The 26,481-nt window shown below is 56.1% G+C and overlaps 2 protein-coding genes across 6 annotated transcripts in view; both read left to right on the top strand.

Moving 5' to 3' along the window:
• PIGQ (phosphatidylinositol glycan anchor biosynthesis class Q) lies at positions 1-16,181 on the top strand. 2 transcript variants are annotated; one of them, XM_084881746.1, is made up of 12 exons: positions 1-54; positions 4,614-5,312; positions 7,452-7,583; positions 7,738-7,858; positions 9,864-9,990; positions 10,307-10,460; positions 10,602-10,713; positions 11,481-11,561; positions 12,090-12,204; positions 13,790-13,851; positions 14,742-14,937; positions 15,443-16,181. In XM_084881746.1, exons 2-11 carry the CDS (start codon positions 4,624-4,626, stop codon positions 14,892-14,894), a joined length of 1,746 nt encoding a protein of 581 aa, XP_084737872.1. In that variant the 5' UTR covers positions 1-54; positions 4,614-4,623; the 3' UTR covers positions 14,895-14,937; positions 15,443-16,181. The 2 variants fall into 2 exon arrangements, with proteins under 2 accessions (XP_084737872.1, XP_084737871.1); XM_084881745.1 differs by lacking the exon at positions 1-54 and adding an exon at positions 1,162-1,332.
• A 5,186-nt stretch (positions 16,182-21,367) lies between these two features.
• The window catches only part of RAB40C (RAB40C, member RAS oncogene family), a 30,280-nt gene continuing 25,166 nt past the window's right edge, over positions 21,368-26,481 (top strand). The window contains exons 1-2 of one of the 4 annotated variants that reach the window (XM_084881750.1): positions 21,368-21,568; positions 22,322-22,547. In XM_084881750.1, the coding sequence (XP_084737876.1) occupies positions 22,406-22,547 (142 nt within the window). In that variant the 5' untranslated portion in view covers positions 21,368-21,568; positions 22,322-22,405. Of the gene's footprint in view, positions 21,569-22,111; positions 22,202-22,321; positions 22,548-26,481 lie in introns of those variants that run through there. The other 3 variants (XM_084881748.1, XM_084881749.1, XM_084881751.1) reach the window with 3 other exon arrangements.

The following is a 26,481-nucleotide window of genomic DNA, read 5'->3' as shown; positions in this document are numbered from 1 at the left end:
CTCAGAGACGCCCCAGGTTCCGAGCCTCCTGCAGCCTCTCTTGGCCCAGCTGAGGTAAGGGGAGGCGGAGGAGGGGCTACCCTGGGTGTCACATGGCTGGATTGGGAGCCTTTGTGGCCCTGGCCGCTTCTCCCATGGGAGACTCTCTCACAGGCTGGCTGATCATTCCTTTTCTTTTCTGTAAACCAGGAACAAACAGCTCCAAGTTCCTGGGTGGAGGTGCTGGGAAGGTTCCAGGCAGTGGTCAAGTCTAGGAAAACTGGGTCCTGCTACTTAAAAACAGCAGGGAAATGAGGCCCCCAAAGGGTGTGAAAGTGGGGGTGACTGAGTCTGATCCCCAGACAGGCTCCTAGTGCCAACAAGAGGTCTTCAGGGAGAGGGGACAGTGCCTGCTCCTGCTCCTGAAGGCTGATGATGGGGTGCTCCTGTCTATCACCAGGATATTGGGGTCTATAGTTTTTAGGCCATTCACCTCTGATAAAAATTTCCTCCATACATTGAGCCCCTGTGGGTGGCGGCATTAAATGGGTCAATGTAAAATGTGTGCAGAAGGTGCTCACTAGTTGTTGCTACTGGTGTTAGGGTGTTATACCCCAGAGCAGAAGAGGCAAGGAACACTCCTGAGATCAGATCAGATGGCTGATGCCTCTGGCCTCTGGGCTGGTTCTCCCGGGCCCAACAACTTCCTAGCCCACCTGTCTCTGGGGCGGGGGTGGGGGTGGCTGAGATACCAGTGTTCCAAGGGGCCAGCCTGGGGCTGGGGAGGCAGCTCTTTCTGGAATTACACATAGGGCATAGGTGCCCTTTCACCCTGGGAAAAGCCTGGGTCCCTCAGATGAGAAAACCCGCGGAGGTTCAGCAATGTGGGAAGGTGGAGGAATTGGAAGGCAGGGGTGTTGGGGTGCTGCAGATGGATTGGAGGGGGCACAAGGACGCTGGTGGGGGGGCACAAAGGCACTGTGGGGGGGCACAAGGATGCTGCAGGGAGAGAAAAGGACATATCGGGGTGGGGAACAAGGAGGCTGTGTGGGAACAAAGACGCTGCGAGGAAAGAAAAATAAGGAAACTACGCGCGCCTGCTCCGGGCTCCGGGGACAGGAACGTTGCACGCGCGGAACGCTCGGGCAAGGCCCGCGGGCAGCCCGAGCGCCTTTGAGGGCCGGACCGTCGCGCGGCAACGTGAGGAGCCGGCGGAAATGGGGCTCGTGCCCCGAGGCTCCCTACGGCGGGGCTGGGGACTGCGGCTGCTGTCGTCCGCTCTGGCCCCCCCAACGCAACCCCCAACCTCATCCCGAACCCACCGCCCGAGGGCACGGCTCCCGGGGGCCGCCGGTGAGCATTCCCGGGGAGGGCTGACGTCCGTGCGGTGTGACCTTGGGGAGCCCCCCTCCCAGGGCTGTGGGCCCCAACTCCCGGGTCGCGGCGGGACCAGGCGCAGGCGAGGGAGCGAAAGGCGCTCCCGAAGACTTCTCCCGGCCGGCGCCGTTCTCTGGCCACTCGGAGCCTCTGTTTCATCCTCAGTAAAATGGGAACGCCACCGGCCTGGGACTTAGGAGGGCAGGGAGCGGCCCCACGAGCTCCCGGTCCCCGTCCCCCTCCAGGAGGCCGTTTCCGCAGACCCGGTGGATTTGGGACCGGGCCACGGGGGTGCTCTTGGTGGGGAGTCTGGTCCCAGCACCCGGTGGGGTGAAGGGCGCCTGGCCAGTCGTTCCCGCTGCTGACCCACCCCACTTGGGTCTTGCTGAGGACTCCTCGGAAGGGCACTCAGGGCCAGAGAAACTGACTGTCAGCGCTTTATAGTTGTCCCTGAGTGCAGTAAAGGGCAAACAACAGAATCCTAGATTCGTGGCCATTCTTCCGAAACGAGAGGGGGAAATGGCACTGTTCACAAAACACGGGGAAAACATTTTTTTAAAACACAAACAACATGAGGTAAACACTAATTCTTGTGAGCTATTGAGGAGCAGTGCCTGGGGGGTCTCCCAGAGGAAGGTTGTAGCCAGTGAGATGCCCGGGACCTGGGCTTTTTCCCTGAGCCAGTTTGTGCTAAGGATAATGGAGGGGGAAGTGCAGCTCTCCTTCCTCAGGTGGACTGGCCTCTGCTCCTGTGGGGCCCGCGCCCAGAGATCCCGCCTGATCTGGGGATGGGCTGTTTCATAAGGGAACTCGGTGCCATTTCTAACGGGGGAGGCTTTTCTAGGTATGGGCCCTTGTTTTTGTGCTCTGTGGGTGTTTTGTGTGTGTGTGTGTGTGTGTGTGTGTGTGTGTTGTCTTTAAAGGTGTGCATGCTGCCCAAGTTACTGCCCTGCTTTCTCCGAATCTGCACCTCTGCTATCGATCGCCTGCTCTTTCATCTCGTTCTGGCTGTCTGATCTGAGCAGACTTCTTTGTGCTCATCACTCCCAGAGGCTGCGGTGGGAGCAGGGATGGGGATTTGCTCCGTAATCTGTTAAGAGTTCTTTCTCACTGCCCCGCGGGTAAGAACATCAACTTCTGCTCCCTGCTCTTCCTTAGACATGAGGAGCTGCTTCTTTTTTCTTTTTCCTTTGTTTCTTTTCTTTGTGTGTGTGTGTAAACTTTATAGGTAAAGCATAATGTGTACAAGGCGACAGATTTTCCCAAAGTGAGCATACCGTGTGGTCAGTTTCCCTCAGAGGGTCCAGTTGTGCTGCTGCTTCTATAGGGAACTTCCCCCGCCCCCACTTGTCAACAGCTGCCTGTTGGAAGAATACTTCCCAAGTGAGCAGTTTCCTTAGCTCTTGGGAAAGTCGTCCCCACGAGGCTGTTACGGTGTCCTCTGGCTGAGCTGCTGGGCCCTGACAGGCTGGCACTGAGATGTTTGGACTGTGCTGCCTGGTTCCCATGGTGATTGTCAAGCCAGACACATGGGGTCCCTCACAGGCAGAATCCCTCTGTCCCTCTCAGGAGGGCAGTTTCTGCAGAAGGCTCTGGAAGACAAGTTGGCTCTGGATGCCCATGATGATGGCCACAGGGATCTGGCTCCAGGCGGCTACGCTGTTGCCTGCCCTCCCTGGTCACTGGGGGCGGGGCCTTTGGACTCAATGGGGCCCTTTCAGCTGGAACCCATAGCTGTGAGAGGCCCTTTTCACAAGCTGGCTGGGAGAGGCCTCCGGTCCCCAGCTGGGCTGCCTGCAGGGAAGAAGAGCAGCTGCATCAGTAGCCTCTTAAACCCTGGGCATTTGTGTGTGTGAGGCCTCCCAGTGCCCCTGGTCCTCAGAAAAAGGCTCCCTGTGCCTCCCCTGGTGTCACACTGCCCCAACATGTGTGTGTCTCTTTCCCCTTATCCCCAAGGGCCTGGTGAGCCTGGAGGCCCAGGCTCAGTCCAAGGCCTGTGTTTTCTCCCTGCAGTCTGGGCTCCAACTTGGGGGTCTTAGCTCAGGGTGGCTCTCTGCCCTTTATGCTGATGAGGTGGGGGCCACCAGTGTCTGAGAAAGGGCAGACCTCACTATGAATGCCCTCAGTCCATCCTTGCTGAGGTCCCGCTGGGTCAGGCCCCATCTGGGAGGGGCTCAGGTGGAAGAATGAGGGGATTGCTGAGAAACCCTCATCCCCAGTGAGCTTACTTCTGGGCAAGTTAAGGCTCAGGGTCCCACAACATTCAGGAATTTCGGCCACTTGGTGCTGTTCTTGTTGCTCAGAGGCCATGAGGGTAGTGAGAGGCCAGGAAGGCTGGTGTCCCTCCTCCTGAGAGAAGACGGCGGTGCTCTCCATTCCCCGGGCTAGTGAACTTCTCCCACCCGCACTGGGGATAGCCACCTGGTTGGAAGAATATGTCCCAAAGAAGGTGCTCAGCTGTGACAAAGGAGACACTCCCCTGTCGGGAGCCCTTCCCAGAAGTGGCGGGTGGAGGGGGCTCCCAGGGCGGGAGGGGCATGGCTGTAGGCTTGAGGCCAGGGTACAGGCGGGAGCCCTGTGAGAGCTGGGCCTGTGCTCTGAGCACCGAGGCTCCCCCGGGAGGCTCACTGGGCAGGAGGGTTACCGGGTTACCAGGCACACTTCTAGGCATCTTCTGGGGGGTCTGCACCAGCGCCCACAGCACCAGCAGTGTGCGCATGTCTGGTTCCCGTCAGCCCAGCAGCAGTTTGTTTACATTTTCAACTTTATTCTTGCTAGCTCAGTTAGTAAATCAAGGTTGTTTAGAGTTTTTATTTGCATTGCTTTAATTGTTAATGAGACTACATTTTCCCCGAGTGCTACACATAAAAAACTAATCAGTCTTTAAAAACAAGTTAAAACCTTTTGTTTATCTTCAAAACTTCTGTGAGTGGTACTGAGCAGGTCACGTAATAGCCTGCTGTTGTCTCAGAAATGGGGAAAGCATTGACCTGCCTTGGGGTGGGATGAGGGTGATTTGGGGCCTGTCTCACAACAGCCCAGGGCAGAGTGAGGGCAGCGCCCATGGGAGATGGGCAACCGGGGACCCCAAACCAGCCTCCATGGCCAAACCCAAAACCGGTTACTCCAACCAGTGCGCTTCGTGCCACACATTGGCCATGGCCTGTGGCCACAGGGATGCCAGCCATCCGGGGCCATGGAGGCGTAGTGTTGGTGGCAGCAGCAGCTCTGAGGTCAGCCTCTCCCCTCTCTCCCAGTGTCCCCAGCATGGTGCTGAAGGCTTTCTTTCCCACATGCTGCACCTCAGCGGACAGCGGCCTACTGGTTGGACGGTGGGTCCCCGAGCAGAACAGCGCCGTGGTCCTGGCCGTGGTGCACTTCCCCTTCATCCCCATCCAGGTCAAGGAGCTCTTGGCCCAGGTGCAGCAGGCCAGCCGAGTGGGCGTGGCTGTGCTGGGCACCTGGTGCCACTGTCGGCAGGAGCCCGAGGAGAGCCTGGGCCATTTCTTGGAGGGCCTGGGCGCCATCTTCTCCCACGAGCCCTGGCTCCAGCTGTGCCGGGAGAGGGGCAGCAAGCTCTGGACCTGCAAGGTCACCCACCGGCAGGTGCCTACCTCCCCCGATGCCCCCGGCGAAGACCAAGTCATGCTCATCTTCTATGATCAGCGCAAGGTGCTGCTGTCCCAGCTGCACCCGCCCACAGCCCTGCCTGACCACCAGGCTGGGGACGCCACGGCCAGCACGCGGGGCCTGGCCGCTGTCTTCGACACAGTGGCACGAAGCGAGGCGCTCTTCCGAAGTGACCGGTTTGATGAGGGCCTCGTGCGGCTGAGCCACTGGCAGTCGGAGGGTGTGGAGGCCAGCATTATTGTGGAGCTGGCCAAGCAGGCCTCGGGCCCCGTCTGCCTGCTGTTTGCCTACCTGCTGTCACTCATCTCAGCTGCCAGCGCCTGCCGGTAGGTACCCTGGGGCCAGGGTAGGAAGGAGTCAGACTCCTAAGTCCTAGGCCCACCCCCTCGGTGTGAAGGCCCAGACAGGGCTGTTTGGAGGCTCAGAGCTGTCCTCCCCACTTCAGCCTCCCCCTATTTCCTCTCCGGGTATCTCAGAGGGTGTCCTGGTGGTGGCTGCTGTTCTGGTGACCCGCACTCCTGAGGAAGAGCCAGGCTTCCTGGCAACCCTGGCGATTGTGAATGACCCACAGGGCAGGGATACTGGGTGAACCTCAGCTCCAGCCCTTGAGAGGGAGATGAGACAGTGGACAGACTGGATTGTTGCTGGCTGAGGGCTGCTGTTTGCCCTGCCTGGGAGTTGTTCGTCCTCCTAAACACATATAGGCCCGCCCACTTCCCTGTCCCTGGCACCAGCAGGGCAAACACCAGCTGTGGGGGGGTGTCCACTCACTGACCGTCATGGGTGTGGTGTGGCACTCTCCAGCCTTGGCCACTCTAGAATCACCTGGAACACTCCTGGCTGCAGGCCTGGTCACGGGGTTTATAAAAGCCCTAAGGGCCTGGGAAAGGCTGGGGCAGCACCAGGGTGTTCTGCAGGGGCCCCTCTCTCTGTGATAAGCCATCTCTCTGGTGAGGGAATCACCCTCTTCCCATGGGTCTAGGGGTTTCAGTTGTCTGGTTTGGGGACTGACCTTGCCTTCTCATCAGGACAAGGGCCTGTTCTGGCAGAGAGACCTTGGCAGCTGTGTGTGGACACGCCTTAGATTGTGGAGGCTGCAGGGAATGGGTGGGTTTCAGAGCTTCATGATCCCCTTGGAATGAAGTATGTGAAAGTATGTCTGGGCCTAGCTACAATTTTGGGGAGAGAAGGTTCTTAGCTTTTATCAGCTTTCAAAGGACCCAAGAAAGGTTAATAAGTAGTATTAACCCATCCTCGCTGACCCTTCCTGACCAGGCCGCCCTCACCGTCCACTCCTGTTGGACCCCTCCCTCCAGGAAGGCCAACCCAAATTTGGATTGACCATCAGTCAGAGGTTGGTCAGGGACTGGTGGTGGTTATGAATGAGTCATGACCATCACCGTGCAGTAGTGAGCCCCGTGTTTTCCCCAGGACAAGCCCAGGGATTCTGTTGGGTCTAGGCTGTCCGGGGCGAGGCTGAACCTTGGGGAGACTGCTGTGCAGACAGTGCGAGGCCACCTTCCATTTGATTGGAGTTGATGAGGAGGGGGCAGGAAATATGCTGAACTCGTTTCATTTCTTCTTTTATTTAAATTTTTAAAATCTATTTTTATTGATTTCAGAGAGGAAGAGAGAGAGATAGATACATCAGTGTTGAGAGAGAAACATTGATCAGCTGCCTCCTGTATGCCCTCTACTGGGGATTGAGCCCACAACCCGAGCATGTGCCCTTGACCGGGCCCTCAGTCTGCAGGCCAACTCCCTATCCTACTGAGCCAAACCAGCAAGGGCCATTTATTTCTTAATTTATTATTTTTTTCATTTCTTGGATTTGGTTCATAGCTCATCGGTTGGAGATGAAGCCTTTAAACTTTTCAGGGTGGACCTCTTCCTTCTGAAGAGTCCAAGACGGCTGGTAGGGGGCTCTGTGTTTTGCACCAGCCCTTTCTCTTTTCCTTCCGGCAGGAAGTGGAAGAGGCTCTGGTCATGGCTGAGTTGCAATCCAGCGCTTTCTTCATCTTTGCTTGCAAGCATGTCCCTTCAATGTTTGAATGTCTGTGGAAGCACCTGTGCTTCTTCTGCCTGGAGAGAACTCAGTCTCATTGGGAGTCCACGTCAGCCCAGAGACCGTTGACGAGGATCACCCATCCAGCACAGCAAGGCGCTGGGTGACAATGAGTGCTTTCTCTCCACTACCGGGTGCATTTGGCCTGGAACCAGCTCTTTGTGACGCCCTCGGGCACCCAGTTAATGGGTGCTTATCTGGGCCCTCCCACCTGTATTCCTGCCCTGCTGAGTTTGCAAGTGGGGCCATCGATGTTTGGTGCCACCAGGGACTCCGACTGAGCCTGGCTTCCTGTCTGCACAGTGAGGGGGATTGGTAACACTGAGGCAGCCCTTGCTCCCTGGCAGGCAGGAGAGCCCCAGGAGGAGCTGAAGGCCCATCCCTCTCTGCTCCTTCACAGGGTGTTCAAGCTGTGGCCACTGTCCTTCATCTGCAGCAAGCTCTCCACGTGCGAGCAGCTCAGGCACCGGCTGGAGCAGCTCACCTTCATCTTCAGCACCCAGAAGGCCGAGAATGCCTCGCAGCTGATGAGGTTCGGGGCCTTCCCTGGGTCTACTTGGCAGCGGCCAGATGTGCCATCGGCCAAGCCCCTGCCCCACCCCCTTCTCTGCACCAGACCCGTCCTCGCTCACTCTTCCTGACCAGGCCGCCCTCACCGTCCACTCCTGTTGGACCCCTCCTTCCAGGAAGGCCAACATGCTTGTCTCCGTGCTCCTTGACGTGGCCCTAGGCCTCACGCTGTTGTCCTGGCTCCATGGGAAAGACCGCATTGGGCAGCTGGCTGATGCCCTTGTTCCCGTGGCTGATGTGAGTTTGATGGGGTGAAGCCAGGTCTGGACTCCAGTCCCTGTTTCCTGGGGTTGGAGAGGGGCCCTTCCTGGGGGCAGCAGAGGCTCCTCAACCTGCTAGAGCAGCTCCTCCCATCCACGTTTTGTGGCCACAAGAGCAATCCTCTCACTGACCCCAGACCAGTTCCCTAGGAGCCATGGAGACTTGGATCTACCAGGTACCCACCTTCCCACTCAGTCAAATGGCGGCTCCTGGCTTCTAGCTTTTCTTCCTGAAGGTGGCCGTGTCTGGGGGGCCACCTTGTGGTCAAGGCTTTTAGGGGGACCCCACCTCCCTGGGCCTGGCTCAGTGTCATAGTGTTCCTGTTGCTGCTACCTGTGCATGACTTTCTGCTCTCCTGGCTGCCTTTTGGGTTGGGACCTCTGCACGGTCAGCATCACGAAAACCTGTGTGTTCAGGGCTGTCTGTGTGCGGTTGAGCTCTGGCCTCCCATCCATCAGTGGTCACCTCGCTCCCAGCATTGGTTCTCTCGTTCCCATGCTGAGAGCCAGAGGTGCCAGCTCATCTGCTGTGCTCCTGGACTTGCTTCACCTCTGGGCAATGTTTCCAGGGCCTCCTCCCTGCCACATCATCCTTCTAGGGTCCCCCAGCTGTATTCAGCTTCTCTGCCTGCCTTCCTCGGCGCCAAAGACCCTGTCGCTTCTGTTGGGAGCTTGTCTTCCTGGTTTGGGCAATCTCTCTGGTCTCTTAAGCTACCCACCAGCCTCTTCAGGGCCTTCTGTGACTAAGGCCTGAGTGGGTGGCCCTTGTGGGCTCAGCCTCCTTTGGCCATTATCAGCGTCCAGCCATGGTTGCTTACTGGGCCTAATTGTGGCCAGACCGGATGCTGTGGGCAGGAGCCCTCACAGGCTGAGTGTCCGTGGCTTCTCAGAGTGGCCCAGCTTAGAGGAAGGGGAAAGGAGGGGCTGGGGGCTGGGAAAGAGGCTTGGCTACTTTGCCTGCTCCTCTGTGCTCTGCCTGTGGCCAACTTCACCCTAGACCTCCTTTCTGTGAAACTGCTCAGAAATATAAATATTTAATTAAAAAATGAAAGCCTCTTCCTGCTGCCAAGCTCTTATCCTTTAAATATTAAATAAGCTCTATTTATAAAGAATGTTCTGTTCTGTTCCCCTTCTCACTGTTCCTAATACAGCTGAGGCCTTCATACGGGGTTGGGAGAGGCCTGCAATGCAGGTGGGGTTGATGTAGGGATGGTGGTGGTGGCATACCTCTGACTGTGAGGTAGGGATGTCACTACTGTGGCCACAGCATTGGCTGAGTCCTCGGCCTGCCCACTGAGGCCGGCATGGCACACAGACGTTGGCTTTCCTCCTGGGACAGCCAGGACACTTACTGGTCAGCTTCATTGCTTGCTGGTGAGGGTCCCTGTGTTGTCTCTAGCTCTCACTCAACATTGATCTTGACTCTTAAGTCTCCATCTATCCTTCCCTTTAGGGGACCCTCCCGTCCTCCTACCTGCTACCTGAGCCACTGACAGGCTGGACACCTTTTCCCTCACCTGAGGTCATCCACCCAGGGCAGGCCCAGGCCTCTGCTGTGGCTGGTGGTGCGTGGGTCCTTGGTGGAGGAAGACTGGCTGGGCCCACAGGCTTTCCCTACAAGGTTCACAGTGAGCCTAGGACTGTCCCATATCCTAGAGCCTGGGCTGAGGGTTTCTGTGGGTTCAGTGGCCAGAGTGGTGAGATGGGGCAAGGATGCTTTATTCTGAAGTTGATTCCCATTAGGGGCTACCTGTCCAGAAGGCCAGGGACAGACTATTGGCATCATAGGTTGTACCTCTCAACCCCGAATCCCAGAATATCTGTGAAGAGGGGTTCCATGGCCAGGCAAGTGTGGGAAATCCCATGTGCCCATCATGATAGAAGATGGCTGTCCAGACGTCTAAAGAAGGGAGCCTGGGCTGCCTCTGCCCTGCACAGAGGGGCTGGCCCGGTTTGGACAGCACGCCCCTGTGTCCTCACAGTGGGTGGCCGAGGAGCTGCAGCACCTGCTGCAGTGGCTGATGGGCGCACCCGCCGGGCTCAAGATGAACCGGGCACTGGACCAGGTGCTGGGCCGCTTCTTCCTGTACCATATCCACCTGTGGATCAGTGAGTGCTGGGGTGGGTGGGGGCATGGGACTTCCCAGGGGTCCCTGACTTGGCTCCTAAAGCCTGTGCCCTCAGGGACACAGGCCCTGGTTGAGCAGGGCAGTGGGGCCCAGGCCTGGCACCACCCCCTTGGTCCCTGCTTCCTGCCTCCTTGGTGTCCAGTGTTTGTGGAGCCCTGCTGTTCTAGGCTGGCTACTCTACTGAGGGATGGCCAGTGGCATAGTCTGTCACTCAGTTTCCAGAAGACTCAGGCACCATCCTCAGTGGGGGACCAGGACCTTGAGCACCCTCTCAGGGCTGACCCCCCTCCTGCCAGGCTACATCCACCTCATGTCCCCATTCATCGAGCGAATCCTGTGGCACATGGGCCTCTCAGCCTGCCTGGGCCTGACCGTCTCCCTGTCCATCCTGTCGGACATCATCGCCCTCCTCACCTTCCACATCTACTGCTTCTACGTCTATGGTGCCAGGTGGGTGTGTGCACCCGCCCCTGTAGGCTGGCCCAGGGCAGCCCTCCTCACCCTGGGCACCAGAGACAGGCCTCGGGGCTGGGTGGCCACAGGGGTGGTGCAGTGCCCATGCCCAGTCCTGATGGCACCCATGTCCTGCAGGCTGTACTGCCTGAAGATCTGTGGCCTTTCCTCGCTCTGGCGCCTGTTCCGAGGGAAGAAGTGGAATGTTCTGCGCCAGCGGGTGGACTCCTGCTCCTATGACCTGGACCAGGTAGTGGGCAGGATGCTGGGGAGGGTGCACCCTGGCCTCACCTGGCCAGTGTCACCGCCCAGCTCCAGTCCACCAACCCCTGGAAATGAGCCTGGCCAGTGCAGCTGCTTGGGCACCATGAGGAGGCAGCCTGCTCCTGTCCTGCAGCTCACTTAACCACAGGGTTGGCATCAACCCCGGGGACCTGGGCAGTCTGCAAGATGCGTGGTCATGTGAGGCCCTCAGTGCAGAACCTTATCCCACGTGGGAGATGGACCCTGCTTCAAGAGGCTGCTGGCCCTAGGGAATCAGTGGTCAGCAGGCTCTCGAAGTGACTTGGCAGTGGGCCCTGGACATGACCCTAAGCATGGGATCCTGGAGGTGACCCAGGCAGTGGGTTCCTGGTTCTGGCTTATCCCATTAGCTTGCTCAGACCTAACACATGGAACCTGAGTGCTGCCTCCAGGGCATGTCTTTTTCTGCATGATTTTCACAACCCTTTGTCTTTGGTGTATGTGGCTGTGCACCTTACTGGCTGGTCCTCTCTCTGCCTCCATCTCCCATGGGTCGCTGAGTCTGGAGGGCACACATTCATTCATCCCCAGAACTGGAGAGAGCTGTCATCAGCAAGCTTGCATGAGTTGTCTCAGGAAGCCAGTGTCCTACCAGCAGGCATCCCCTTTCTGCCAATTACAGGGTGGGCTTGGTGGGGAGGGAAGCAGGGGTGTGCTGTGCTATGGGGGCTGTCCCCAGTGAGCTCCAGCTGATGGACACTCTTCTCCTGGCAGCTGTTCATTGGGACTTTGCTCTTCACCATCCTGGTCTTCCTGCTGCCCACCACGGCCCTGTACTACCTGGTGTTCACTCTGGTGAGCTATGGGGGACTCTGGGCATGACACCTGGCTGAGGGGCCTTGCCCGCAGTGCTTAGAGTGGTTGCTGCCAGATGTGCCTGCCAGCCTGGCAGTTATGGGCAGGCTATAGGCCATATGGGGTATGACTTTTCTAAACTCTCTGGGCAGTGTGTGCTGGGCCTGGAGTGCATAGGGGTTCCACCCTGGGGGCCATCGCCTACCGCTCTGCGACACTTAGCCAGGTATAAGGAGGGCAGGACCCACGGTGGGCGGGTCATGGAGGGGGGCAGCACCGAGGTGACCTGGGCCGAGGGACCAGTGATTTATTTCCCTGAATCAGAGCATCGACTCTTCTGACGTTGTGGGAGGGCCAACCTCTCCGGCCTTCTGCTCTCCTGCCTCCTGAGCTTGCGTCTCGGGTTTGAAACGGGATTAGTGCCCTCTCAGAGTGGGATACATGCTCTCCCAAGGCTCTTGAGTCCCTGGTCACCCTTCTCTGGCCATGGTCCTGGCTCAGAGGCCCTGAGCACTGTCTGTGCTGCAGCTCCGGCTCCTGGTGGTCACTGTGCAGGGTGTGATTCATCTGCTCGTGGACCTTATCAACTCCCTGCCGCTGTATGCGCTTGGCCTGCGGCTCTGCCGGCCCTACAGACTCTCAGGTAGGTCTGTGCTGGGTGGGCAGACACACACCTGTGGGCCCTGCAGAAACACTAACTGCACCATGTGTGCCTCCTTCCTGGAAGCAGTGGTGTGCATGGGGTGGGTGGGTGGGTGGGAAGGGAAGACAGAGACCCCTGGTCCCAGGCTGTGGGCTGGACCAGTTGCCTGCACTGAACTGGAGGTAGAGGGCCCAGCTGGTGCTCAGGTTTCAGAGGCCACAGGGATGATACTTCCTTTTTTTACCCTTTTCCGTGACACGTGTGAACATCTGCCCTGAGGTCTGTCCCCAATGGTGTAGGTAGTACCTGCATGTGGCTCAGAGAAGATGTGTGTGCCTGCTGGTAACTCTCAGTTTTGGAGTCAGCATGCCAGTATGGAGGATGCTGGGCTGGCCGGATCTGTGTGACAAGATGCACTCCTACCTGAAACCCAGCAGACCATTATCTGCTGAGATGCCTCTCATCCCAGCTGCCCCCGGTCATCCTTGTGCAAGTGCCCGCCCATTTTTATGCTGATACTAACCACTGGGTTGGCCACATGCCCTGAAGGGGAGGCTGTACCCCCAAGTTGGTCACAGGGTTATGGGTTGGTGTAGGGGCTTTGAACACAGGGCACTTGGAGAGTTCTAGCACAGCCCCCGTCCAGCAGTTGTTCAGGTGGCCCCCGAGTTGACCATACCCAGGAGGCCCTGACCCCAGTTTATAGCTTGGGACACCCAAGAGCTCCCTGTGGCTGCTCCCAGCCAGCTCAGAGCCAGACGATGTGAATATGAGTGTTCCACGGGTTTTGGACCTAAAGTCTGTCTGCTGGATGCCCTTAAACCCTCGTTACAAGGCTCTTTCCCTACAGAGGGCCAGGCCAGGGGCCATCTACTGTGCTGCCCAGGTTCACCCAGCCCCAGCCTCCACCTCAGAATGCCAGTGCAACACAAGCGGAGAGACCAAGACCTGGCACCCCCTCCCCCCTCCCCTGGCTCACTGCCAGAGGAGAGCTGTTTTAACTTCACATTAAAGGCCCCAGATGCCGCTGTTTCTTCTCTTCTTCCCTGAATTTGCCTTGGGCCTCTTCATCAAATAATAATTAGCTCCTATTTCTCGTTTCAAAAAACCTTTGGCCTGGGACTCCCCAGGCTTGGGTGTCCAAACTGCAGGCCAGAGGCCTGTAGGTCCCAGTTGGCCACACACATAGAATTTGGAAGACATTTAGATGCCAGTGGGACGGCCGCCACCCAGCAAGTGCCCTTTGGCTCTGTGGGAAAATCCACGTCTCATCTGGAAAACAGCACAGGCTGTGCTCCTCTGCTAGCCAGACACTCAGTTTTCTCCTCTCAGTGGATTTGTGCAGGAAGCCTTGATATTGGCCCAGCAGCCCATCCAAAGAGGCATGTGGGAGGGACAGGCAGTGCAGAAGGGCTCAGGCAGCCCTCTGAGTGCTGCCCAGAGGTTCAGGGGCCTTTACCGCCAGAGCTCCCTGTCCGCGCCTTCCTCTGCTGACAGAGGAGGAGGACTGATGGGGTTGTCTTCCGGGCCCTCGGAGCCCTGGAAGTCCACTCCCCTCCTCAGGAACACCTTGCTCTCCTTCTAGCCGGCGTGAAGTTTCAAGTCCTGGAGCATGAGGCTGGCAGGCCCCTGCGCCTCCTGATGCAGGTAAGGTCTCTGCGTACCCCTAACACTGCTGTCCGAGGACAGATCCCTCTCCTTATCCCATGATGCTGCTCGTGTTCCTGGGCAGCTGGGAGTAGGCCCCTCTTTGCTGCCCTGGGTTTAGAGCATCATGGGCCGGGGTGAGGTACAGGCAGGAGGCCCCAGCAGAGCTAAGGGTACAGCCCAAAGGAGACTTTCCCATCCCCAAGGCCTCTGCACCGTGACCAGCTCTGCCTGGAACCTTCCCCAGTAGGGCCCGTGGACAAGATCTCCTGCACTATCAGGTGCATTTGGCTGTCTAGGGCTCCTGCGCACTTGGCTATGGGTCCCTGAATCCTGCCCTGGGCTCCAAGAGCTCTTGTTTCAGGCAGAACAGCACCAATTTAGTGAAGGCATTGGGACACACATCGGTTCTCTGTTGAGCTCTTTTATCTGAAACAGTCCTGGGGCCCTGGGCCTTCAGGAGGGAACGGGCTACTTGCCAGTTGACCCTCTCCCCCTCCCCCCAGATGATTCACTGGGTACCAGTATTGGGTCCAGGCAAGTGGGGTTGGCCTAAGGATCACTGGAAGAGGTCAGATGCAGAGGCAACTGGTGCCCTGTGTGGTTTTCTCGTGTGGGGTGTGTCCCTGAGAAGGCTCCTAGGAGTTCCATGGGTCCTGGAGTGGAGGGGTCTGCACTCTGCCAGCCCAGCCCACTCTCCTCCCTGTGGCCTGATCAGAACAGGTCATTCCCTCCCGAGCTGCTCATCCTACCACATGCACCACAGGCAAGAGCACAACTGCACAGAGCTGGCCCCAGGGATACCCCTCAGCCCCCTCTGAGGGCTTTTGAGGCCTAGAGAGCTCAATCCCCAGGGAGTTTGGGGATGACTGCTACCCTTGTGCTTCCAGATCAACCCCCTGCCCTACAATCGTGTGGTACACACCTACCGACTCCCCAGCTGTGGCTGCCACCCCAAACACTCCTGGGGTTCCTTGTGTCGCAAGCTGTTCTTCGGGGAGCTCATCTACCCCTGGAGGCAGAGAGGGGAGAAGCAGGACTGAGGTACCCCAGCCACCAGCCTGCCCAGCACCACTGCACGATATGGTCAGTCCTCAACCCCGCCAGGGTGGTGTTGACTGTCAGGTAGCATGTGGCCCTACACTCTACCTTCCCTGCCCCTGTTCATCTGGGACCTCTGCCGGCCCTACCGGGCCTTGCCTGTCACATATCCTCCCAACTGTGAGGCTGAATTTGAGGTCATAGGGGTGGCCAGCCTGGTCAGCTGGCCTGTGCTCCATATGACCTCTGTTTGCCTCAGGACCCACTTCCAATCTGTTGCAATGGCATTGTTAGCCCAATCCCCCCTCCCTAAGTCTACCAAGGAGCCCTACCCTCCTGACTCTGCTCAGACCCAAGCCCTGTCCAGGAGGGATTTACAGAGCCCCACCGCTGCCCACCATATCCTTTCTCAGTGGGGCGAGCTGACAGGTCTGGCTGCTCCATGGTGGTCCAGCTCTGGCATGGGTGGAGGGACTCCTCCCAGGTTGCACTCAACATTTCCTGAGACTTGGACCCCAAAGCATCTCCTTCCTTGGGTTTTTTTCTGCAGATGCACTCCTGGGTCCCTGACACCTCTCAGCTGGAGCAGTGGCCAGTATGGGGGATCCAAGCCATCACTGAACCCTGGCCCAAACCAGCAGCCTCACTGAGGCAGGACCCTCCAGGAAGCTGGGTGGAGTACTCCCCATGCCTTAAATTGCACAGTGTTACTTGTGATGCTCCCTGGGGAGACTGCTTTGCAGGAGGAGCCAACCACATGCCGTTGAGAATCCCTGTGTGAAGCCAGGCCATGTGGGGTGCTCAGAGCTGCCTTGCTAGAAGCTGAGTGCCCACCTACCCAGCTGCCCAGTTCCGGCCACATACCTGCCCTGTATGAATAGTCCCTTTGGCCAAATCTTCCATATCCCCTCACTGGCTTCTTGCAGAAGCAGGCAGCTCCTGGGCAGATGCTCGGTAGCCCCTGGGGAGGGGTCCTGGCACTCAGGCTGCATCTGCCTGCTGGCTGGCTGCAGAATCTGTGTGGGTGTGAGCCACAGAATCCCCAGGGTGAGGAAACCTGAAGATACGATGGCATCACATGTGTGCCATAGTCAGGGGGTGGGGGGAGAGAAGTACTTCCTATTCATTGTGGGCACTCAGAACTGTCCACTTCTGCCGCCCACACTCCTTGGGTGCAGATCACAGTGGGGGCCCATATGGAAGTCCTCACCAGCCCAGCATCTGCTGGGTTAGATCCTGGCTCAGTCTTTCTCAGATGTGACATTAAAGATTCTTGTGTTTGAGTATGATGCACTGCCTTCTCATGTCCTGTGTGCAGTGGGTCTGGGGGCTTTATTCTGGGTGGTAGGCAGCTGGTTCCCATTATTTGTTCTGAGATGACTACCACACCGTTTTTGGTGATGCCAAGATGGGGGCATTGGGCACCCTGTCTCTTGGAGCAGGACTCTGCAGGTCTGGTGAGGGGGTGTATAGGCTCTGGCCCTTAAAGATGTCCTAGTGTGGGTGGGTGGACCCAGGACCACTTGCTTTTTGGTTTTAGCCTTGCCCTTGCATGGGGGTCTCCCACAGGGGTGCAGGCCATCCTGCTCGAGGGGTGAGCTGCTTTTGGCTCTGATGAATTTGTCATCACCTGAAACTTGAGGACCCTGCACAGGCACTCCCTGACTGTCCTGCAGCCTCCAGGAGTCCTCGAGTGGCCTCTTCTGCATCTGTTGTCTTGGCTGTATAGCGAAGGAACCAGCCCAGAAAAGTCACTCAGCAACTCCCAGTCCTGCACCTCCACCCAGAGGTCCGCCATGGGTCCTGGTGGACAGGCAGTGCACCCCCAGTGCCTGCATTTCTGGAAGTTGCTGGATTCTTTCCCCACTCTCCCTGGCCAACCTGCTCATCCTTTGCCTACTTTTGTCCCTTTACTCCTCCTGTCAGGCTCCCATCAGGTGAGGGTCCTGCCATGTGGCCCAGACTACTACAAGATGGTAGCCACATCACAGGTCAGCCTGGCAGCTATCACCTTCTGTGGCAGGTACTAGGCTACCTGCCCATTTCCTGAGTGACAGCTCTGGTGTCAGGCCTGGTTCTTGCTAGATGTACACAAAGAGATACATCGATGGGACTTGAGTGGGGTCTCTCCTTGGCATCAAACCTGGGCCAGGGTTTCTAGAGCAACCAAAGCTTTGTGGGTGCTCCCAGAAAACCTGGGTACAGAGCTTCAGGACCAAGATCTATTTGCCCCATTGGTTAAACCCTAGATATTTCTCAGAGGGGAGAGCTTGGACTATAGCCAAAGGAATGTGGGTTTCTTCCCCCTCTTCCTCCCCTTCCCCCCCCCTTCCCCCTTCACCTCTCTCTTCCCTCCCCTCCCCCTCCTCCTCCTCCTCCCCCTCTCCCTCCACCTCTCTCCCCACCCTCCTTACCTGGACAGAGGCCCCACCCTCCTTACCTGGACAGAGGCTGGGTCTGGAGGCCTAGGTCCATCCTGCCAGAGCCAGCGGGTGTGGGAACCATAGGGGAGACAGTTTCTGGGCCTTCTCAACGCAGTGCCTGATCCAGGACCTGCAAAAAGCCTGCTTTGTCCTTGGCCTGAGGTCCCTCAATGGGATGCTGTCCTGTCCCTTCCTCAGTCCCCTAGGCCAGGCCTGGCACTCAGTGGGCCCCAGATGTCCTTGCACAAAAGTATACTGCTGAGGGGGAAGCCAGCTACTCTGTCCACAAGGCCTCCTGGACACCAGGTAGTGGGACCTCTCTGGCAATCCTTCCTCAACTGGGCCCTGCTGCCCCACACCCTGTGGGTACCTGTTTGCTCTGAGGCCAGGGGTTCTGAGGTGCAGGATCTCAGCAAAGGACCTGAAGCCCCTGACAGGAGGCTGTGTAGGCCTGCTTCCAGAATCATACCGTGTGGAGAGGCTCCAACCTACAAAGCAGGAATGGCTGCACCTACTCCACAGGCCTTGCTGGGGAAGGTCGTCAAAAAATGTGCATGCTGAGCCCACTTCCTCATTTTGTCCTGGTGATGGGAAACCAGGCAGCAGCTTCTGGATCCCCTTCAGGGGAGTTCCTGAGAGGTAAGAAAGGCGCTTTTGATTTAAATTCTCTGGAAAGATGATAATAGCTTCTCATCTACAGAGCATCCAGTCTCTGGAGAGGGGACTGGGTGACTTCAGAGCGGGGAGTGGGCAGAGCAAGGGGGAGGCAGGCTCAAGGCTGGGCACAGTGAATCCTGGCCTGTTGACCCCAAGGGCCCTCCCTGTCCCGCCAGGTGGAGGTCAAGAGTGAACAAGCACTAGCTGCTGGGTCCCCCTGTGCTTTTGCAACAGTCAGTGCTCAGTCCCTGGCCTCTCTGGCAACTCAGTCCCCTACCTCTGACCAGCTCAGGGCCAATAAGACTGCCTGCTGGCTGTTTCTGTAAACATTGTGTGGGGGTGGATGTGCCTTTTTCATAAACATGGGAGGCTGTGTCTGCTGTAATCCAGGGACAGCCATTTCTGGGGGAGGAGACATGGCCTGAAGAAGCGCACAAGCAGTACCATCAGGGTTCCTAGTGGCCCTGCCCATCCCTGGCTAGCCTCTACCATCAAGTGTCCCAGCGTCCTGCTTCCCCAGAGAGCCAGGAGGACGCCTGGAGAGCCTCTCACTGAAGGCAAGTGAGGAATTCCCAGGCACTCGTCAGGCACCCACCAAATAGAGGGACCTGCTCCTCAGGAAGCCTCCCCCGGCACCAGCCACGTGGCTCACAGTCCAGGAAAGGCTGTGCAGCTTTGGGTGCGGGTCACTCAGTGTGGTGCTGCCCGTGAAAGGGTTTGCTCTCTGTGAAGTTCACCTGCCATTGAAGGCATGGCGTGGGTGCAGTGACCCCTTGGGAGGAAAGTTCTTACTGCCCATTCCTCGCCTGCTGGAGGACATGCTAGCCAGGCTCCCTCGGTGCAGCACATCGGGGCCTGGTTGCTGTGTTGCTCCCTCTGCACAGTTCTGCTTCTTAGGAAGCTCTAACTCTCCTGTGGCTTCTCCCTAGCTGACACCACTCTGCCTGATTTGGCTCCGTTTGGACAACCTTTATTATTTTTTTAAACATGTATTAAGGGATATTTTACATATAAAGTTCACCCATTTTGAGTACACAATTGAATTATTTGTAGTAACTTTATAAAGTAGTACAACTATCACCAATTTTATTATTTTTAATGTTTTATTGGTTTCAGAGAAGAAGGAAGAAAGAGAAATAGTAACATCTATGATGAGAGAGAATCCTCAATCAGTTGCCTCCTGCACACCCCTTACTGGGGATCTAGCCGGAAATCTGGGCATGGGCATCTGCCGTGACTGGGAATCAAATCGTGACCTGTTTCATAGGTCGATGCTCTACCACCGAGCCACTCTGCTGGGCCAACTACCACTAATTTCAGGACATTTTTGTCACCCCAGAAAGGAATCCATACCCCTTAAGCAATCGTTTCCCATGTCTCCCTACCTCAGGCTCTGGCAACCACTAATCTACTTTGTCTATGAATTTGCCTATTCTGAAAGTTTCATATAAATGGGATGTAGCATTTAGCAGTACTTTATTCCTTTTGATAAACGAATATCAACATTGTGTAGATAATATCACATGTTGTTTATCCGTTGATCTGTTAATGGATGTTTTGGTTGTTTCCACCTTTTGATGATTATGAATAATGCTGCTGTGAACATTCATATACAAATTTCTGTGGACATGTTTTCATTTCTCTAGAAGTGGAATTGCTATATTGTAATTTATGCTTAACTTTTTGAGTTACTTAAAAAGTACATGTCATATGTGAATATGGTCTCATAAACTGGTCGTCATTTGTAGGCTGGGAGCCTGTGGTGTGGCTCAAAAGGTTGTGGGTTGGTTCCCAATTAGGGCACATATGGAGACCAAATGATATTTCTCTGTCAGATTGATGTTTCTCTCTCCTTTCCTCTCCCTCTAAAAATAAATAAAAACATTATCCAACCCTAGCTGATTTGGCTCAGTGGATAGAGTGTTGACCTGAAGACTGAAGGGTCCAGATTAAGGGTATGTACCTCGGTTGCAGGCTCAATCCCTGACCCTGGTGGGAGCACGTAGTGGGAGGCAACCAATCAATGTATCTCTCACATGGATGTTTCTCTCAGTCTTTCCCTCTCCCTTCCTCTTTCTAAAAACCAATGGAAAAATATCCTCAGGTGAGGATTAACCAAACACACACACACACACACACACACACACACAAATATATCATCTGGTGAGGATTTTATTTTTTTTTATTTTTTTTTATTTTTTTAAATATATTTTATTGATGTTTTACAGAGAGGAAGGGAGAGGAATAGAGAGCCAGAAACGTCGATGAGAGAGAAACATCAACCAGCTGCCTCTTGCACACCCCCCACCGGGGATGTGCCCGCAACCAATGTACATGCCCTTTGACCGGAATCGAACCCGGGACCTTTCCGTCCGCAGACCGACGCTCTACCACTGAGCCAAACCGGCTTCGGCTGGTGAGGATTTTAAAAGTGTCATAAATGAAGAGAAAGTTACCCCAGAGAAAACAATGCTGTCCCTTTGTTGAGTATCCTTCCAGACCTAATCTTACACAAGCATTCCATAGAGTGAAAACGATGTTAGGTTTTATTAAGCACAAATATTGAAATTACACTGGGCATACTGTAGTCATTTGCTTCTCTTCTGCACCTTATGTTGCTCACCTGGTTAATCTAACAGTTCCCTGTCAGTTTCCTGACTTGCATCATCACTTCAATAACTGCAGTGAAATTCTTTGAGCTCCTTTCCGAGGTTTTCTCCATGCTAAATCAGATACAGAATTATTAGTCAGTCCAACCTCCCTCCCTGAGGGCTGTTCACCAAGACTACTTGTTTATTCTCACATCCATATCCTGACCCAAAACACGATGTTGCCAATCTGGTGGGTTAATTTTCACTCTTCATTCTGAAGAGTGAAAATTAACATCTTCACACATGTTCACAGGCTTCTCATACTTCCTTGCCCATTAGGAAAATTACCCATACATCCTGTAAACAACCCCAAAGTCATTTCCTCCTGGAAGCCTCCGTGGTCTGGGCCCTCCTGAAGCCCCTCACCTGGGCTGACCCTAATCAGCAGGGCATCTAGGCTCGGGCACATGGAAGCAGAGTCTTGTCAGTCCGCTGCTGGAGCCTGTGCTGCTATCGCCTCTGACGGCTAAAGAGTCACCCGCCCGCGGAGCCCCAGTATTCTGGAACCTTAGACCTTCACAGCCACGCGCTGTGACCTACGACCTTGAGAAGGACAGACGCCCGGACAGAACCAGCCGTCAGCTCTCTGAACCCACTCGCAAGGGCCGCGCCCACCTCCCGGGCCTGGCCACCGCCCCCGCCTCCGGCCCACCCACTTTGGCAGCGGAAGTCCCACCTCTCTAGAGTCCCCATGCTGATTGGACGCTTTTGCCCAACCAGGCCACGCCCCCGCCGTGGGAGGGCGGCTTCCGCAAGCGCAATTCCAGGGGGCCTCTGTGGGATCTCTGTGGGATCTCTGCGGAAGCACCGGCCGCAGCTTACTAGGGAGTTTAGTCCTCCCGGACCCACCCGCGTCACCTCAGCCCGGGAACCGCCACCATCCAGCTCCGGTCCATTGGAAGAAGGGGCGTATGCAAACAACCTGCTGTTCCAAGCTCCTCATTGGTGAGTGTGTAGTGAAGAGGGCGGGAATCAGGGGGTGGGCTTAGCGGAACGTGATCGACATGCTGTTGGTCCAGTGGCTCTGGGAGGATAGGCGGAGGTGGCCAATGAAGATGTGGAGGGGCAGGACAGATGTGGTGGGGCAGTGGGCGGGATTGCGGGTGGTTCCGTGACGTTCCAGCTCCGTAGTAATGCTGACTGACGTGCAGGTGGACCAGTGGTTCTGGGAAAGAGGGAGGCGAGTGCCCAATGGCGACAGCGAGAAGGCGAGGCGGCTGAAATCTCCGCAACTCTGTGTGTGGAACGGTGGGGGAGGGGGGGGAAAATCGCATCTATGACAGACGTGTACAGAGACCAATGATATCAGGAAAGGGTCGGTGGGCGACCAATGGAGATCGCAGAGAGGTGGGATGGGGCGGTGATGGGGAGGAGTGACCGGAGGCTTTGCTACACTGTGTGGGAAACGGTGGAGGCGGGCATACGTGAAAGACGTGCATGCACACCAATGAATGAGGGCAAGCAGGAGGCGAGTGGCCAATGGCGGCGCGTGGTCTGGGGGCGGGGCGGGGCTGCTCGGCGCGGTGCGGGAAGCGGCGGGGCGGCGGCAGCGCTGAGGTGAGGCGGACCGCGGAGCAGGTGCGGGCGGTGGGTGCGCTTGGGCTCCGCGTCCTGGGCGGTCGGTGAGGCAGCGGGGTGGACGGGCCCTCGCAGACCGTGCCTCGCTTTCTCCCACTCACCCACGCCCGGTCCCCGCAGATCTGTCGAAGGCCTCCTCCCCGCCGTGCTCCCGCGGCCGGCGCCGTGGGCATGCGGGCGCGGCCTGCGCGCGCGTGAGCGAGGATGGGGACGCAGGGCAGTCCGGTCAAAAGCTACGACTACCTCCTCAAGTTCCTGCTGGTGGGCGACAGCGATGTGGGCAAGGGCGAGATCCTGGAAAGCCTACAGGACGGCGCGGCCGAGTCCCCGTACGCCTACAGCAACGGTAAGGAGGCCCCGCCGCCGGCCTGCCCTGGGGAGCCGCTCCTGTCCCCTCCGGGAAGGGCTCAGGGTCCTCGGCCGGGCTCGCCCCGCTGGGCCCAGGTCTGCTCGGAGGCGGCGTGAGCACCGCAGCTGGCCTGGGAGGCGGACTTGATCTGCCACCTCCTGTCACGTAGGGTCTGTAATGAGAACTGCGCCAGCCAGCCATTTGCCCTACCCGGTTGGACTGCAATTAGGAGCCAGGCAGCAGCGCCTTGCCTTTCTTCATCTCTTCACTGTGGTGAAAGCCTAACACGGTCTGGCAAGGAGCAGGCCTGTGGCGATTTGCAATCTGTTTTCTTTCTCACCATTTTCGACTCTAATGGAGGCCCGAGGCTGCAAGAAAGCAGCTGGACCCTGAGCTTACAGCTTGGCACCTCTAAGTACCAGCTCGAGGCCTTTTCAGAGGCTCAGGGCTTCATGGGAGGCTGAGATTTTGCTGTGAGCCTTTGGAGAAGGGCTTTCATGACCGAGTAGCTTTGTGGCTGCTGGGTGACAGCTGACCTAGGAAGTGTGTGTATGTGGGGGGGGGAAATGTGCAGGAGCTGGAGGAAGGATGTAAGGGGGCGAGCATCCAGTGCTGGAGGTCTCATGAGGGCTGGGATTCTATGGCAAGGTGTGCCAGGTATGGCCAGGGTTTTCTCACAGCCCTGTGGCGTGTGCACAGATGGGGCGGGGGTGGGAGGAACATTTGGGACTCAAAGGCAGGCTTTTCAGTGTTTACTCAGTGCTCAGGGAATCAACATCTGGTTGCAGAAGAAAAGGCATGATTCAATTTTCTTTTTAAAATTTCTGGTTGTATAACTAAAATCCACATCACCGGCACTTGTCTGAGCTCCCCCTAATGTACATATTTAACGAAGTTATTTTGGCCAAGAAGCCCAGTAGCCAGTTCCACCTCTGCAATGGGGGCCTTGTCCCAGGCCACACAGGGTGTTTCCTTGGGCGAACCAGGGACTCTGTTTATAGTATGTCATCATCCAGTCCCTTCAAGGACCTTTTGTGCTTCAGGAAGTTCTGTCTTGTCTAACTAATTTTCCTTCAGGTCCTTGCTCTCCACACTCTTTGTTGCTTTATTTCTCGGGTTCTTGTCCGTCCTGTCTGACTGCTCTGAGCATTTGCTCTTTGCTAAATTGCTTGCCTGTGGGCAGCTGAGAGTGTGGACCCAGCTTTTCCCACCCTTTCGATTTAGGACTTGTCAAGATTGGATTACCTGGGCTGGCTGAGTGCCCTTGCTGCTGTAGCAGCTTCAGCGGTGGGCAGCTGTGCCAGATTCATGCTGTGCCACCTCCCGGAGCACATGCTTTCAGCCCTAGAGGAGACATCTGGAAGGGCAAGAAAGGAGGAACTCTGGGTTTGTTTTTAGGTGAGGGAGCAAAAGGGTGAGTCCCAACAGGGATGGGAGAGGGAGGGCCTTCGTTGGGGCTTTAGCAGGTCCCTTCGCCGCCCACTGCCACCTTAATGGACCCTTGGCAGCTACTGCTGAGGTGCTTTTCCGTTGGTAGTGCTGCTCCAGGGCTGCTGCTGGTATATGAGAAGAGTGTGAGAGGGTCTGGGCTTCCTTAGGGGCAGCAGTGTTTTCCTGGGACATACGTTTGCACTTATGAGGGTCAACTTAGCTCTGCCATCGGGTACTCCAGCCGGTAAAGTGAGCATTCGGAGAACACAGGGCCACTAGCTGGAGAGATAGGAACTGCCTTCTGTCCCCTCTGTCAGTTGCAGGGCATTGCCACATTTCCTATGACATGCCGGCTGAGGACAGTGTGGAGACCTGCCTGAGGTAGCGGAGGTGTTTGGTCCAGTGTAGGGCCGTCTGCCAGAAAAGGAGAAGAAAGCCCACTTTTAGGAAGGTTCTGTGTGTGTTAGGGCCAGGGCACACCCCTAGGTTACTGTGGGTCCCCCAGAGCATTAACGAGAAGGCAGAGCACCTGTCCCCAGTATCTAGGGGTCCTCGAGGTGCAGACGTGCACAGTGGGTCTTTGTGGTCAGTGCGTTGGCTCACCGACCCCAAGGCCTGTTCTTTATCAGAGTGAAGTTGGTGACCTGAGCGTACTTCTTTCTGCTCCCCTGAAGGCTTCCTAAGGGAGACTGTTGGGAGTTTTGGAAGCTCTGGAGCTGCTGGTTCTCAGGATTCAGCATCATGGGAATTTTTCCTTTGAAAAAGGTATAATAATCAGGAGTTGTGGGTGTGTTTTTTTAAATTTTATTTCTGGCCATCTTACAAAGGATATACATGTATTTCTTTTCCCCCTTTGTTGTTAAAAGCCCTCCGCATATTTCTAGGCTTGTTGTTTTTAGCCTAAACATTTATGGTTCTTCTGTCTAGGAGCAGGTGACAACATGGCATGTGACAGGTGTGTGACTAAACCCCCTCCCTTGGGCCACCCAGATGATTTACCCACATTGAAGTCCTGTCTAGCTTGTTCCTCAGACATGTATGGGAGCGCACGTCGCTCTCAGCAGCTTCATAAACATCTGAGTCATCAAGACAGTCTTTTCTAGCGCTGGCACCTGAAGGAGTTAGTGATGAGCCCTATGTGCCAACATGCCAAACCTTGCAGGAGCCCTCAGTGGCTCTTAGACTCTGGTGTTGCTGATGTGCACTGTGCTGACAGGTTTCCATAGAATTAGAAACCTTCTTCTCAGGAGGTTTACGTTTTTCTTAATACATAGCAACGGTTTTAGGGGAGAGTCTGTGCTCTCCTTGGACAGAGCAGAACACTTTGCATAGAGGTTCTACCAGGCCATCTGCTGGGGAAATACGCGCCAGAGCATAAGCGACAAGAAGTCTGGGTTGTGGAAGTTGGCAGGAAGAAAGTAGAGTATTCCGTGAGCAGCTTCTGTTCCTGAGTACACTGCCTGATCTGACTCTGCGCAAGGCTGCGGGTCCCCAAGGCAGTGTGCTGGGTGCACCCTGGTGCATAGCCCCCCGTTTTATCTAGAGTGATGAAGGTCCTGGTCAAGACAGTTGTGTCCTCTGTGCCTTCGCTCTCACAGATCTTTATGTTGAGGGTCAATAGGAAGGTGCGATATAGTTGATATGTCTGCATCTTGAAAGACTTGAAATCGAATAACTCCATCTCTCTCTGTCTGCTAATCGGGGGGTCAGTGTTGGTGGGACCTGCTGAGTATATAGGACGCTCGTGTCCTTTGAGCCCAGGGCACGCAGAGAGGAGGTCGATGAAGAAGGAGGTCCGATGAACAGGAGTGAGGCAGTTGTGTCAGGTATGGATAAAGTGGGCAAGCGTTGAGGTCTGCCACTAATACTTGAGTCTTCTGGTTTGATTGTTGGTTCGTCCTTCTTTCTCTCTCTCTCTCTCTCTCTCTCTCTCTCTCAAATATGGGTCTTAATAAGCTTTTAAAGGTTTTCTTTTTTAAAAAATATATTTTTATTGATTTCAGAGAGGAAGGGAGAGGGAGAGGGAGAGAGAGATAGAAACATCAAGGATGAGAGACATTGATTGGCTGCCTCCTGCATGTCCCACTGGATTGAGCCCGCCACCCGGGCATGTGCCCTTGAAGCAAACCGGAGACCCTTCAGTCTGCAAGCTGATGCTCTATCCACTGAGCCAAACTGGCTAGGGCCTGCTGATTATTTCTGTGTTAGTACTGTGCCTGTGGGGAGAGGATGCTGTGTGCCTGCACTCCTAGGTGCCAGAGTGTGGGCTGTGGCCCATGTCAGCACCCAGCAGCTGGGCCTGCGTTGCCCTGTCCCCCACTCCATGGCTTTTCACTGGACAATTCCAAATGTCTCTTTTCACCTGGCTGCAAGTGGGTTTCAGTCCTCAGTTCAAATTTCAGAGTACATGGTGTCTTCAAACACTTCTCCATACCATTCCTGAGTCAGGACGTGCCTCTGGCCTGGACACCCTTGTCCTCAACAGTAGCATGGGACCTGC

This window comes from Pipistrellus hanaki (genome assembly GCF_964339955.1).
Source record: "Pipistrellus hanaki genome assembly, chromosome: 4".
Classification (NCBI taxonomy): domain Eukaryota; kingdom Metazoa; phylum Chordata; class Mammalia; order Chiroptera; family Vespertilionidae; genus Pipistrellus; species Pipistrellus hanaki.
Note: the sequence above shows the minus strand (reverse complement) of the source record. Positions and strands in the feature narration are given on the sequence as shown.